General features: G+C 44.3%; 1 protein-coding gene across 1 annotated transcript; it reads left to right on the top strand.

Annotated features, from left to right (window-relative positions):
• Positions 1-418: 418 nt before the first annotated feature.
• On the top strand, positions 419-12,536 carry LOC139402270 (LON peptidase N-terminal domain and RING finger protein 2-like). The gene is made up of 10 exons (XM_071146371.1): positions 419-1,941; positions 5,379-5,497; positions 8,101-8,223; positions 9,047-9,208; positions 9,282-9,541; positions 9,664-9,778; positions 10,089-10,210; positions 10,392-10,713; positions 10,972-11,121; positions 11,235-12,536. Exons 1-10 carry the CDS (start codon positions 1,182-1,184, stop codon positions 11,391-11,393), a joined length of 2,292 nt encoding a protein of 763 aa, XP_071002472.1. The 5' UTR covers positions 419-1,181; the 3' UTR covers positions 11,394-12,536.
• Positions 12,537-13,363: the final 827 nt, after the last annotated feature.

Here is a 13,363-nt window from a genome sequence, read left to right as displayed (position 1 = left end):
TAGCTGTTTTCTGTGTCTTTTAAATCACTGCAATTACGTTTTGGCAGTGTTCTCAAACAAATGTAAGGGTAATTCTAGCTCTGCTTCTTATATAAAGGATTACATAAAACAATGCACCCCTCCCCCTCAGAACAGTGATATAACCAGTGCAATTCTAATGAAGATGAAACAACTAGGTCTAGGTAGTCTATTACCATACCTGGATAGTCTCTCTAGTCAGATATATTTCTCTAAAACATAGTGTAACGATGATAAATGTCAGGTTGTTACATGAACTGAGTGCCCGGCGATCTACACTGACGTTAAGTGTTAAGTGGGAGTTATGCAATGTTGATATGTTATACAAGTGAGCCATTTAATGGACCAATAACATTTCACACTTACCGTCACGTGCTTCGTTCGGCGAACCATCATAGCTGAATTTGAAGTCGCTAACTGAGCAACACTATGGAGTACGGCGAGGACCAGATACTTTCATTTTAATAGTATTTTGGCATCAATTGTTATAACCGAACAATAAAAGTTTGAATGTCAAGACCCGGGCAGAGAAACTAACTAAGCTTTCCAGCAACAGTGAGCGCGAGAGGTTAGCCAGCTAGGGAAATTAATTGGGTTGTTTCGGGTCTTACATAAAAACAGGTAACGTGAAATTGCACTCGGAACTTTGCTCCACAGAACGTTACTCCCAGGAAACCGTCCTTTTGCCTTTAATGACTTAAAGCCTGCCAACCTCCGATGAAGGATTTGAGTTGCCAACAATGTTTAGCTGACTAGAAGTACATACCTAGCGTTACTTGCTGTTATTTGGGGAGGCGTTATGCCGTTGTCAGCCAAACAAGAGGATTGACTCGACGTTTAACGTTACTTCCTCAGTTCGTGAATTACTGAACTGGTTTATTCAGCAAAGCTGGGTAGGTAAATAGGCATTACAGTGCTGTAACACAGAGTCCGAATATATCGGGTTTGAAAAACGGGAAGTCTACATAAACTAATTTGACATTTTAGCAAATGACTGGTGCGTATTCTATTCGGCTGTCGTGTAATGAGGCCTAACCAGCTCTTCTCTTGGAAGACGACAGGAGTCTTTCACGATGGCACATGTACCCTTATAACGTTAGTCTGACGACGTTTTGTGAGAAGGAGTGTTTTTGAACACAGTTTGCTATGTGTAATATTCCAAGATGAACATGGAGACGGTAATCCAATCTCACCAGTCGGCGCAGTTTGTCCACCCGGTATACGACCCTGGAGCAGCGGGTATATGCCCTGAAATGCTCGAGGTGGCAGAGGAAGCAAACCGGGCAGGTGACTACGACCTTGCTGCGGAGATCTATAGTTCTCAGCTGGCGGACCTCCAGCATCCAGACCGGGGCCTCTGTTTGCGCAAAGCTGACGCTTTGGCCCAGACCGGGCGGATAGCAGAGGCGCTTGACTCGTACTGCACCGCGGCCAACATTGGCGAACTTCGGCCAGGCGAATTGCAGCTTCTGGTTGAAAACATAGCACGGACTCTTCGCGAGAAGGAGCTAACGTTAAACATTAATTCGAAGGCAACGAGTTGTCATAATAGTGGGAATGGACACGATGTGGTTGAGGCCGATGGGACGTTTGAGGAAGAACCCTTGGACTTGTTTTCATGCCGCCTTTGTAGGTGTTTACTGTCAGAACCAACCACATTGGAGTGCGGCCATACGTTTTGCAAACATTGTTTAGAAGAAGAAACTGTCAAAGACTGCATACAATGCAAACATAAACTGAACAAAAAAGACGGACAGATCCTGTCCATTGGGTTTAGAGTAAACGTCATTCTCAGTAGTTTGTTGGATAAATGTTTCGACTCTGAAAGTAAAGCCAGGAGACATTGGATAGAAGGTGAGGGCTCACGAAAGAAGCACGATTACACTGATGCCCTGGACAAATACAACAAAGCCGTAGAACTGGGTAAGATAATGTAACATTTACAGTGAGTTTGACTAAGCAATTGTCGAATTCATATGTTTTAGAACAGATTGTGTATTTTATGTTTCCCTTTTACCTATTTAAAACCAAATATCTGGGAGTCTAGATTACCTACTTTTCACTACTCCGCATTGTGACTTGCCTAGTTAAATAAAGGTTACATTGTGTCACCGATAGTGGGTGACACTGTACCCATTTCAGTTCTCGAAGAAATCCTTTCTTAAACCCAGTAGCCCCCCCCCCCCCCCCCCCCCCCCCCCCCCCCCCTTATTGCCAAACCCACATTCTACTTCTTCTGAGTCACATAGCCCATGGATTTATTTAATAATATTCACACTGGTTATGCTGTTCAATTTAAAATGACTGGACTACGTGTTGTCTTTTCCTCACTGGCTATGTAGAATAAGTAGGCATTTTATTGGGACATATTACATTATTGGATGTAAGCATGTTGGCATTTGTCATGAATCTTGACCTGGAGGCAGCTCTGCAGAATGGTCACTAGCTAACATTTTGCACCTTTTTAAAGCCAAAAAGCAAATAGTTTTTTTCTAGAATTTCTATGATATAGCTAATTTTGATTTAGCAGCTGGCCCATCTAGTGAAAATTGCTCTGCCTCCAGAGCAAGATTCATGACAATAAATGTCAACCTGCCTTAGGCAACATGGTCTCTGAAACATTTAGCAAGCTAGCTTGCTGTTGGTAGCTAATTTGTCTTTGGGTATAAACATTGGGTTGTTATTTTACCTGAAATGCACAAGGTCCTTTTTTTCTGGATCTTTTGTAGAATTTTCACCCATTTTGAGTCACACACAATTGTGTGTTTTCTACTCCAACAATTAATCCTCAGATAAAAGGGGAAACCTCATTAGTTTATAGTAATCTCTCGTCCTTCAGTCTTATTATTCTGTGGACTTTATATGGTGGTTGGCAACCAACTTTGACAGGAATGTGTACTTCAGTTCATCTTTCAATCACCCACGTGGGTATATGCTCCAAAAAAACAATAAGGAGATGGGAGAGGTGGGACTTTCAGGGCGTCAAATGGAACCACGTTCTATTTTTGCGCCTGGCTACGCATACGCTCTCTAGCAGTTTGGATGAAATTATTGAATAACATGTATGTGTAAATTTATTTAGCAACACGGGCAGTGTGGTCAGCATGTATGCTAGCCTGGCAGACACACGACCCACGTTTCTACACAGCCAGCTGCAAGGACGTAGAGAGGCTGGTTTTAGCAAGATTACAGTTACTCTCCATTAGCGCCCTTTTTACACCAGGTCAAAGAAAGTTATTTGCTTAGCAGGTGATCCAGCATATGATTTCTAAGATGATATAATGCTGCTACAAAAGAGACCTATTTTTTTAAACATTCATTTAGTTTTGCATTTATTGCTGATTTTTAAATGTAACCGTATTTCAAACCATGTACAAGTCCATTAGTATATTGGCATTTGGTAATTGTTGCATTTATTTGCTCCAAACACAATCAAAATGCAATGTTGTACGTTATGGCATCTGTTATTTCATTCCATTGGTGAGATTGTGTTGCATATGGAGTTGTGTGTGTGCAAACAATTCCGTAATGGATTCTTGCCTGGGCTTTGTTTTCTCTTGTGATGGTGCTTGTTGGCCTCCTTCCTAAGTTTTCGGCATTCATCCGTCACGCTGTATTACATACCTGTGTTTCAAATGGTGGAATAAGTTGCTTGTATTTCCTCGAGTGGTATCACCCAGTAAAAACAAGTCCTCTTTTGCAACTCCTGATGTAAGTTGGACTCTTATGAAAGCTTTACCATGACAATTAATGCATTACCCTTCTCTCTAAAAGACACTACATTTTAAATTAAAGGGTAGTCCACTACTATTTTTTATTATTCCTAAGGTATGTTAAGGTATTATTCATTTAGGTTTTCAAATTCACTCCCCTTTTGAATGAAAAACAGTATTTACCACAGACAGGCCCCAGTTAGTTTTATTTTCTCCAACATGCTCCACGTGTTTCTCATTTTAGGCAAGATGCAGGCATGCAGGTCACTCCTAAAGTCTACTTGTTAGATTTTACTGCATAGTCGGAACTAGAAGCACAAGCATTTCGCTACACTCGCATTAACATCTGCTAACCATGTGTATGTGACCAATAAAATTTTATTTGATTTAAAGTTGAAACACCAGGTCAGCCCTGGACAGTTCACTCCATATAGATGGCCAGGAGTTGTTTTCCCCAACCTTGTGACCTGAGTTTTACCAGGATAAACTTGGGCCCGTAATTAGCCTAACTCCCTAGAAAAAACTCCTGTGCTGACCCTTACTACAGAGAGAGCTTTTAGGCATAGTCAGGAATGAGAGCGAGCCAGCGTCAGAGGCCCTTTGGTGCTTCAGTAGAGGCCAGCGCAACAGCATAGCACAGAAGCTCTGACTGACCCCATTCTTTTTGCTTTAATGTCAGCTACTGACCTGCTTATTTAAGTCAGGAGGGGGGGTGACGCAGACTGTTTTTACCCACAGAGGCGGCATATCATCCACTGAGCCAAAGATTCATAAACTTTTACATGTTAAAATACCGTTTTTTTTCTCCCCAATTTCGTGGTATCCAATTACAATCTTGTCTCATCGCTGAAACTCCCCAACGAGCTTGGGAGAGGCTAAGGTTGAGTCATGCGTCCTCCAAAACATGACCCACCAAACTGCGCTTCTTACCACCCGCCTGCTTAACACGGAAGCCAGCTGCACCAATGTGTCGGAGGAAACACCGTTCAACTGACGACTGAAGTCAGCCTGCAGGCGCCCGGCCCACCACAAGGAGTTGCTAGAGTGCGATGGGCCAAGGACATCCCCTAACCCGGATGACGCTGGGCCAATTGTGTGCCACTCTATGGGACACAGCCTGGGATCGAACCTGGGTGTGTAGTGACGCCTTAGACCGCCACGCTACTCGGGAGGCCTCAACTTTTTACATTTGAGTAATTTACCAGATGTTCGTATCCAGAGTTGCTTATAGTAGTGTGCAAACGCCATGCTCTACCAACTGAGCCACACAGGACAGAATCATTCATCAGGAATAGAATGTTGACCCTCTCTTCTCTCCCCTTCCCTCGCCACTAGCCAGAAGGTTGTTGCATGTCATTGTAGACCTATTCCTGGCACAGACTGCATGGTCGACTATGGTGCAGTATTTTGATTCAAGGGAAATGCTCCGGTTTGGTCCAGTGTTCCCTACTCGTACTGTGTGGGGTGAATAACATCCAATGTCGAATTACATTTCTGTAGAAAAGACACATTAAATAAGTTGACATATTGTTGCATAGTACCTGATACTGTTCTTTGTGGTCTTGTATACACTGACAACATTGTACCTGTGTGGAAAGGTGTAAAATGAAATGTTGTCATTCTTCCTGTGTTCTCTCTGTTCTACAGCGCCATCTATAGGTAGGCTACTGGGACAGCGTGCTGAGCTGCACATGGACAGTAGGAACTACAGCCAGGCCATCCAGGACGCAGAGAGCTTGTGCAGACTCAAACCTCTCTGTCCAAAGGTGAGAGAAATTGATATGTAACTCAATCTACCTAACCCAGTAGAGTATAGACCTAGACCACAAGATGGTGTCTGAATATCTGGGCCTTGGCTTAACCTGTCTCTAGTCGTGTCATGAACTACCCATCACATCTCCACAACCACAGTCTGACCCAGTCTGCACCCAATACATACAGTCCTGAGCATGTATAGTGTATGTGTGAAAGTATTATCGGATGCTGCCAAGTCTGTTCGTAAGTGAGGTTGGATGCTACAAGCTTGTGTATGTTAATATGCAAATTATAGCAGCTGATACACATGCAAAATAGATCATATAGACCTGAAAACCAGGCACTAGTGTCAATAGGGAAGAGCTTACCAGGTTGAAGAGCCCCTGGAAATATAACCGAGGGGTTATGACAAGAATGACCTTTATATTCCCATGTTTCCTCTGTTTTTAAATGGTTCTCTCTCTTAGGTCGTTTAGGGCGCTCACTGAAACAATATTCAGATTATAGATGATCAGTGTTTTGAATATACACTGCTCAAAAAAATAAAAGGAACACTAAAATAACATATCCTAGATCTGAATGAATGAAATATTCTTATTAAATACTTTTTTCTTTACATAGTTGAATGTGCTGACAACAAAATCACACAATTATCAATGGAAATCAAATGTATCAACCCATGGAGGTCTGGATTTGGAGTCACACTCAAAATTAAAGTGGAAAACCACACTACAGGCTGATCCAACTTTGATGTAATGTTCTTAAAACAAGTCAAAATGAGGCTCAGTAGTGTGTGTGGCCTCCACGTGCCTGTATGACCTCCCTACAACATCTGGGCATGCTCCTGATGAGGTGGCGGATGGTCTCCTGAGGGATCTCCTCCCAGACCTGGACTAAAGCATCTGCCGACTCCTGGACAGTCTGTGGTGGATGGAGCGACAGTCTGTTGGTGGATGGAGCGAGACATGATGTTCCAGATGTGCTCAATTGGATTCAGATCTGGGGAACGGGCGGGCCAGTCCATAGCATCAATGCCTTCCTCTTGCAGGAACTGCTGACACACTCTAGCCACATGAGGTCTAGCATTGTCTTGCATAAGGAGGAACCCAGGGCCAACCGCACCAGCATATGGTCTCACAAGGGGTCTGAGGATCTCATCTCGGTACCTAATGGCAGTCAGGCTACCTCTGGCGAGCACATGGAGGGCTGTGCGGCCCCCCAAAGAAATGCCACCCCACACCATGACTGACCCACCGCCAAACCGGTCATGCTGGAGGATGTTGCAGGCGGCAGAACGTTCTCCACGGCGTCTCCAGACTGTCACGTCTGTCACGTGCTCAGTGTGAACGTGCTTTCATCTGTGAAGAGCACAGGGCGCCTGTGGCGAATTTGCCAATCTTGGTGTTCTCTGGCAAATGCCAAACGTCCTGCACGGTGTTGGGCTGTAAGCACAATCCCCACCTGTGGACGTCGGGCCCTCATGGAGTCTGTTTCTGACTGTTTGAGCAGACACATGCACATTTGTGGCCTGCTGGAGATCATTTTGCAGGGCTCTGGTAGTGCTCCGACTGCTCCTCCTTGCACAAAGGCGGAGGTAGCGGTCCTGCTGCTGGGTTGTTGCCCTCCTACGGCCTCCTCCACGTCTCCTGATGTACTGGCCTGTCTCCTGGTAGCGCCTCCATGCTCTGGACACTACGCTGACAGACACAGCAAACCTTCTTGCCACAGCTCGCATTGATGTGCCATCCTGAATGAGCTGCACTACTCCGTCTCATGCTACCACTAGAGTGAAAGCACCGGCAGCATTCAAAAGTGACCAAAACATCAAATCAAATTTATTTATATAGCCCTTCGTACATCAGCTGATATCTCAAAGTGCTGTACAGAAACCCAGCCTAAAACCCCAAACAGCAAGCAATGCAGGTGTAGAAGCACGGTGGCTAGGAAAAACTCCCTAGAAAGGCCAAAACCTAGGAAGAAACCTAGAGAGGAACCAGGCTATGTGGGGTGGCCAGTCCTCTTCTGGCTGTGCCGGGTGGAGATTATAACAAAACATGGTCAAGATGTTCAAATGTTCATAAATGACCAGCATGGTCGAATAATAATAAGGCAGAACAGTTGAAACTGGAGCAGCAGCACAGTCAGGTGGACTGGGGACAGCAAGGAGTCATCATGTCAGGTATTCCTGGGGCATGGTCCTAGGGCTCAGATCCTCCGAGAGAGAGAAAGAAAGAGAGAATTAGAGAGAGCATATGTGGGATGGCCAGTCCTCTTCAGCCAGGAAGCATAGGAACTGAGAAGTGGTCTGTGGTCACCACCTGCAGAACCACTCCTTTATTGGGGGTGTCTTGCTAATTGCCTATAATTTTCACCTGTTGTCTATTCCATTTGCACAACAGCATGTGCAATTTTTTGTCAATCAGTGTTGCTTCCTAAGTGGACAGTTTGATTTCACAGAAGTGTGATTAACTTGGAGTTACATTGTGTTTAAGTGTTCCCTTTATTTTTTTGAGCAGTGTACTTTAGAGGTATAGTTGAAATGCCATCATAATATTTCCTACTCACTTTGGTGTTTCCCTACTCAAAACACCCTCTTGTCTGTGTTTTTTCCCAGGCCCACTACATCAAGGCCTCAGCCCTGAGTAAAGCCAACTACAATGATGAGGCCTTAAAAGAGTACTTCATGTGTGTAGCGCTCAAGCCTGATTGGATGACGGTGAAGCTGGAAGCTCAGAAGGTAATACACAAGTTAAAAAAAACTTTTGTCCTTTTACTTGCCCCTTAATGTCACATATCAATTATATAAAAATGCAGTATTACTATGTACGATATGACAGTGTAAATCTGTCTCTATGCTTACCAGACCGGATTAGTTTTGTTTTAAATCCTGCGCCGCTCCACACTAGGTGATGACGCAATGCCCCCATTCCAGCTGTCTTAGCTGGGGAGCTATTCCAGGCCTATCCCCTGCTGTCACTGTGGCCTGTTTTAGTAGCTCCACTGCTGTTACAAATACACTGCAATATGTACTGTCCGGTGGTGTAAAGTAAAAATACTACTTAAGTCGTTTTTTGTGGTATCTGTACTCTATTTATATATTTTTTAAAACTTTTACTTCACTACATTTTCCCTAAAACCCAAAAGTACTCATTACATTTTGAATGCGTAGCAGGACAGGAAAATGGTCCAATTCACACACTTATTAACATACCCTACTGCCTTTAATCTGGCGGACTCACTAAACGCACATGCTTCATTTGTATATTACGTTTTACTTTGATACTTAAGTATATTTAAAACCAAATACTTTTACTCAAGTAGTAATTTACTGGGTGACTTTCACTTCTACTTGAGTCATTTTCTATTAAGGTATCTTTACTTTTACTCAAGTATGACAATTGGGTACTTTTTCCACCACTAGGTCTGTAACTATGTCAAGACAGTCTGTCCAGTTTGAGCCATTGTCCTGTATTTCCACCATATTCCCTTTTAAACTCTGGCTACTTATGAATGCTATGACATTGTATGAGCGTGTTGACTGACAGTGTGTGTTTCTGTAGCTGCTTAGTGAGCTGTTCTCGTCAGCGTTTGAAAAGGACGGTCAGCCCACTCCCCTACATCCCCTACAGGGTGGTCCCTCCACTCGCCGCCTCAAGCCTCCCGCCCTGCTCAGCTCTCTACACCCCCTCACCACCCGACAGAGGCCTGGCTGCTCTTCTCTGGTCGGCGCACACACACACACTTACCTCCCCACACACCTACTTCTCATAGTAACTCCATTCTTCTCCTCTCCAGGACCCAGCGTTTATTGCAAGTAAGAGTTCTCTAGAAGACGCCAAGAGCCTGGCCAGTGTCCTTGCTGCCCTACCTGCCCCCCCAGGAGGCCTCAAGAGGAGACATAGTGGGGACAGCCCAGCCTTCAACGCCCCCTCCAAACTGCCCAGACCAGATGAAGCCTATTCCTCCTCTCAACCTCCTGCTGCTTCCCCTGGGAGGAGGACAGTGGCTGCAGACCTGCTCGACAGTAGAGATATGGAGTGCTCCCTCTGTATGAGGTAAGAGGACCACCAACCACCACACAATTATGCATTTACGATTAGCCACTCAGTGTTTGATTTTCAGTCAATACTGACAATTACTTCAACTGATAAAGCCTATGTTATTGTGTTTCCTCCAGGCTGTTCTATGAGCCCGTCACCACCCCCTGTGGACACACCTTCTGCCTCAAGTGTCTGGAGCGCTGTCTGGACCACAACCCCAATTGCCCTCTCTGCAAAGAGAACCTCTCAGAGGTAAACACACACACACAGGAAGTAGCTGTACTCTATATGTGGATAGATGGCTTAAGGCAGACCTGGTGATTATGAAAAATGATGGCTTAGGGCTGACTGTAATACAATATAATCTCTGTTCTGTGTTTGAGTGTCTTGAGGGATGGTTTAGCGTGACCAAAAAAAGTTAGCACAAAGCTTCCTCCGACACAGAGAGTGAAGTAGTATATTGGGACAATATATAATTTAAAGGATAATTCACCAAAGACATGGATGATCCAGTAGAATGTGAATGTAACATCCTATTCCTCTGTGTTCTGTATAATACCAGTATCTGGCCACTAGAGGGTACAACAAGACGCTGCTGATGGAGGAGGTGCTGCAGCGTTACCTTGGAGATGAGCTGGCGGAGAGGAAGAAGATCCACGAGGAGGAGATGAAGGAACTGTCGAAGTGAGTCTCTCGCACTCACAAACGCATTAGCACACAAACACAGATTTGATCACTTTACATAGCTATTGATTTTATGGTAAATTAATCGCGTAGTAGCATCGTCAGTGAGTTAACTGCACTTCAACAGTCCTGCTTTTTCAGCTAATTGCTGACCAATCTCATATCCCTCCTTACACCCTAGCTTGAACCAGGAAGTACCAATCTTTGTGTGCACCATGGCCTTCCCCACCATCCCCTGTCCACTGCACGTCTTCGAACCATGCTACCGCCTCATGATCCGCCGCTCCATGGAGACCGGAACCAAGCGGTTTGGCATGTGCATCGCTGACGAGTTGAAGGGTTTCGCTGACTATGGCTGCATGCTGGAGGTCCGGGATGTCAAGTTCTTCCCCGATGGGAGGTCCGTGGTCGACACCATTGGAGTGTCCCGCTTCAAAGTGCTGAGCCACGGTCAGAGAGACGGATACAACACGGCCAAGATTGAGTACCTGGAGGATAAGAAGGTGTGTGTGTTGGTGTGTACTGGCTAATGCTGTGTGTGAGGAAGGTTTTGCATGCATGTGGATACAAAGAGTGCATTAGAGGTATTTGGATAGATCTTGATAGATATTCATATCCTCACTTTTGTAAGTTTTGTGTGTGTGTGTTTGATATGTGTATGATTGGAGTGTGTATGTGATCCTCAGTCTTCCATCCCAACCGTGTGTGTTCCATTGTGTGTGTACTTTGTGTGCTAACTGCATTATATATTTTGTGGTCAGGTGGAGGGCCAGGAACTAGCAGAGATGCAGAAGCTTTATGTCTCTGTGTACGACCAGGCCAGTGGCTGGTTCACCTCCCTCAAAGATAACATGAAGAGCCAGATAATCAGCCACTTTGGACACTTGCCCGGGAAGGACCCTGACCCACAGGTATGACACTAACCTAACCATTACACACACACACACACACACACACACCTGGTGAGAATCACACTTGTATGCCATATAGGGATTGAATGGGCTGCATTTATCCCTCCCTCCAGAGTAATCCCAGTGGTCCAGCGTGGGCTTGGTGGCTGTTGGCTGTGCTGCCTCTGGACAACCGTGCCCAGCTCACCATCCTGGCCATGCCCTCCCTCAAGGACCGCCTCATCGCCATCCGCAGGGTCCTTATCTTCGTCACGCGCAAGAGACCCCGATGACCGCTCAGCCGCCACCACAACTGCTAGGACCATGCATGGTCATTCACTCGTTCATTAAACCCACTCATCAGACTTGATATGAGGGCAATGTCTTTGACTCCCTTAGACATTAGGGTTGACTGAATTATGTCACGCTATCTCTCAGCTTACTCTGTCCCCTCTCTTAGGGAGGGAATAAGAGGTCAAGATAATATAACTGGTGACTGTCATGATGCACCAGAACTAAGCTGACCACATAACTGTGTCGAGTCCATGATGGTGTGACTTATCCAATTTTCTTAATATTGTACATTTAGTATAAAAACAAATATTTAAAAAAGACCTGACACGTACCAAAAAATAATTTGTATGACTGAAAAATAATACTAAATTGTCTTTAGTTTGGATGTTCTGTTTCTGTTCAATCCCTGCTGACTATGGTGAGAGACACATGTAAGACCCAGAGAGATAGAAACCACCGAATGGAGTAGAAGGTCTACATATGAGAATGTGCTCCTGTTTAAATGGCTTTTCTGCATTCATTTCTACATGACTAGGGAAATAGATGCAGAACCTTAAGCCTGCGTCTTGCCCAGGCATGTGCCCCAATAGAGTGGTGAAGGAGTAGTGCATCTGAAAGAAATGCAAAAGAGTCCTGAAATTGGTATATAACTAAATGTAAGAGATTTGGGGTTAAACTCACTTATTGGTAGACATAATCTAAATGCAACTTTTTTTTTACATTTATTTTTTACTTTCAGTAAAATTAAGACATTTAAAACAATTTCCCTACTGTAACTTGACATTGTAAATGAACATGTAATCAAACTATGATAATCTGAATGATAGTCCAAAACAACAATGGTAATGTATGTACTGTAAGTGTCTCTGGGAAGGAAATGGGGTTAAACTATTCTGTTTCATGTCTTGTTTCTCTTCTGCTATGTATATGATGTATGGTCAATGTGAATTGGATGATTTAACTGTGATTATCAATGTTAACTCTCTGAGGCCTTTACAATGTCTTATTTAAGTGTAATTATTTAGTTGTTTCTCCTGATCTGTATGCCATGTGTAGCTCCTCTTTTGGCTGGTGTTATGACTTGTTTATTTATAAAAGAAGATATAGCATTTTTTTCTGGAATAAGAGATGCCTGAGATGTATTTGGTTTCTGATTGTTTTCCTTGAAGTGTTCAGAAAGAAAGATTTAGCTATCGTCATTTCATTGCGATGTGACATTCCATGACCGAAAGTATGTGGACACCTTGTTGAACATCTTATTCCAAAATCATGGGCATTAATGTGGAGTTGGACCCCCCCCCCCCCCCTTGCTGCCATAATAGCTTCTACTCTTCTGGGAAGGCTTTCGCAGCAATGTTCCAACATCTAGTGGGTGGCTTGCTTCCGTTCAGCCACGAGCATTAGTGAGGAAGAACTTGACTGGCCTGCACAAAGCCCTGACCGCAACTCCATCGAACGCCTTTGGGATTAATTGGAACGCTGACTGCGAGCCAGGCCTGATCGCTAAACATTAGTAGTACATTAGTGCACTTTGGAAATCTGTAGTGAGTGTTGAAACCGAGGACAGACTATTTTTACTCGCTACGCGATTCAGCTCTCCGCGGTCCTGTTCTGTGAGCTTGTGTGGCCTACCAATTCGGGGCTGAGCCGTTGGTGCTCCTACACGTTTCCACTTCACAATAACCGCACTTACAGTTGTCTTATGACGGTGGCACGTTGAAAGTCACTGAGCACTTCAGTAAGGCCTTTCTAATGCCATTGTTTGTCTATGGAGATTGCATGGCAGTGTGCTCTATTTAAAAAAAAAAAAAATTATACATCTGTCAGCAACCGGTGTGTCTAAAATAGCCGAATACACTAATTTGAAAGGGTGTCCACATACTTTTGTGTATATAGTGTCTCTGAATAGGAAGCTGAACCAACTTAAGCCACAGTACAAAACAGATTAAGAGCATGTTGAGGAGACCGA

Source organism: Oncorhynchus clarkii, chromosome 3, assembly GCF_045791955.1.
Source record: "Oncorhynchus clarkii lewisi isolate Uvic-CL-2024 chromosome 3, UVic_Ocla_1.0, whole genome shotgun sequence".
Classification (NCBI taxonomy): Eukaryota; Metazoa; Chordata; class Actinopteri; order Salmoniformes; family Salmonidae; genus Oncorhynchus; species Oncorhynchus clarkii.
The sequence above is the reverse complement of the archived record's forward strand: the minus strand, read 5'-3'. Positions and strand labels throughout refer to the sequence as shown.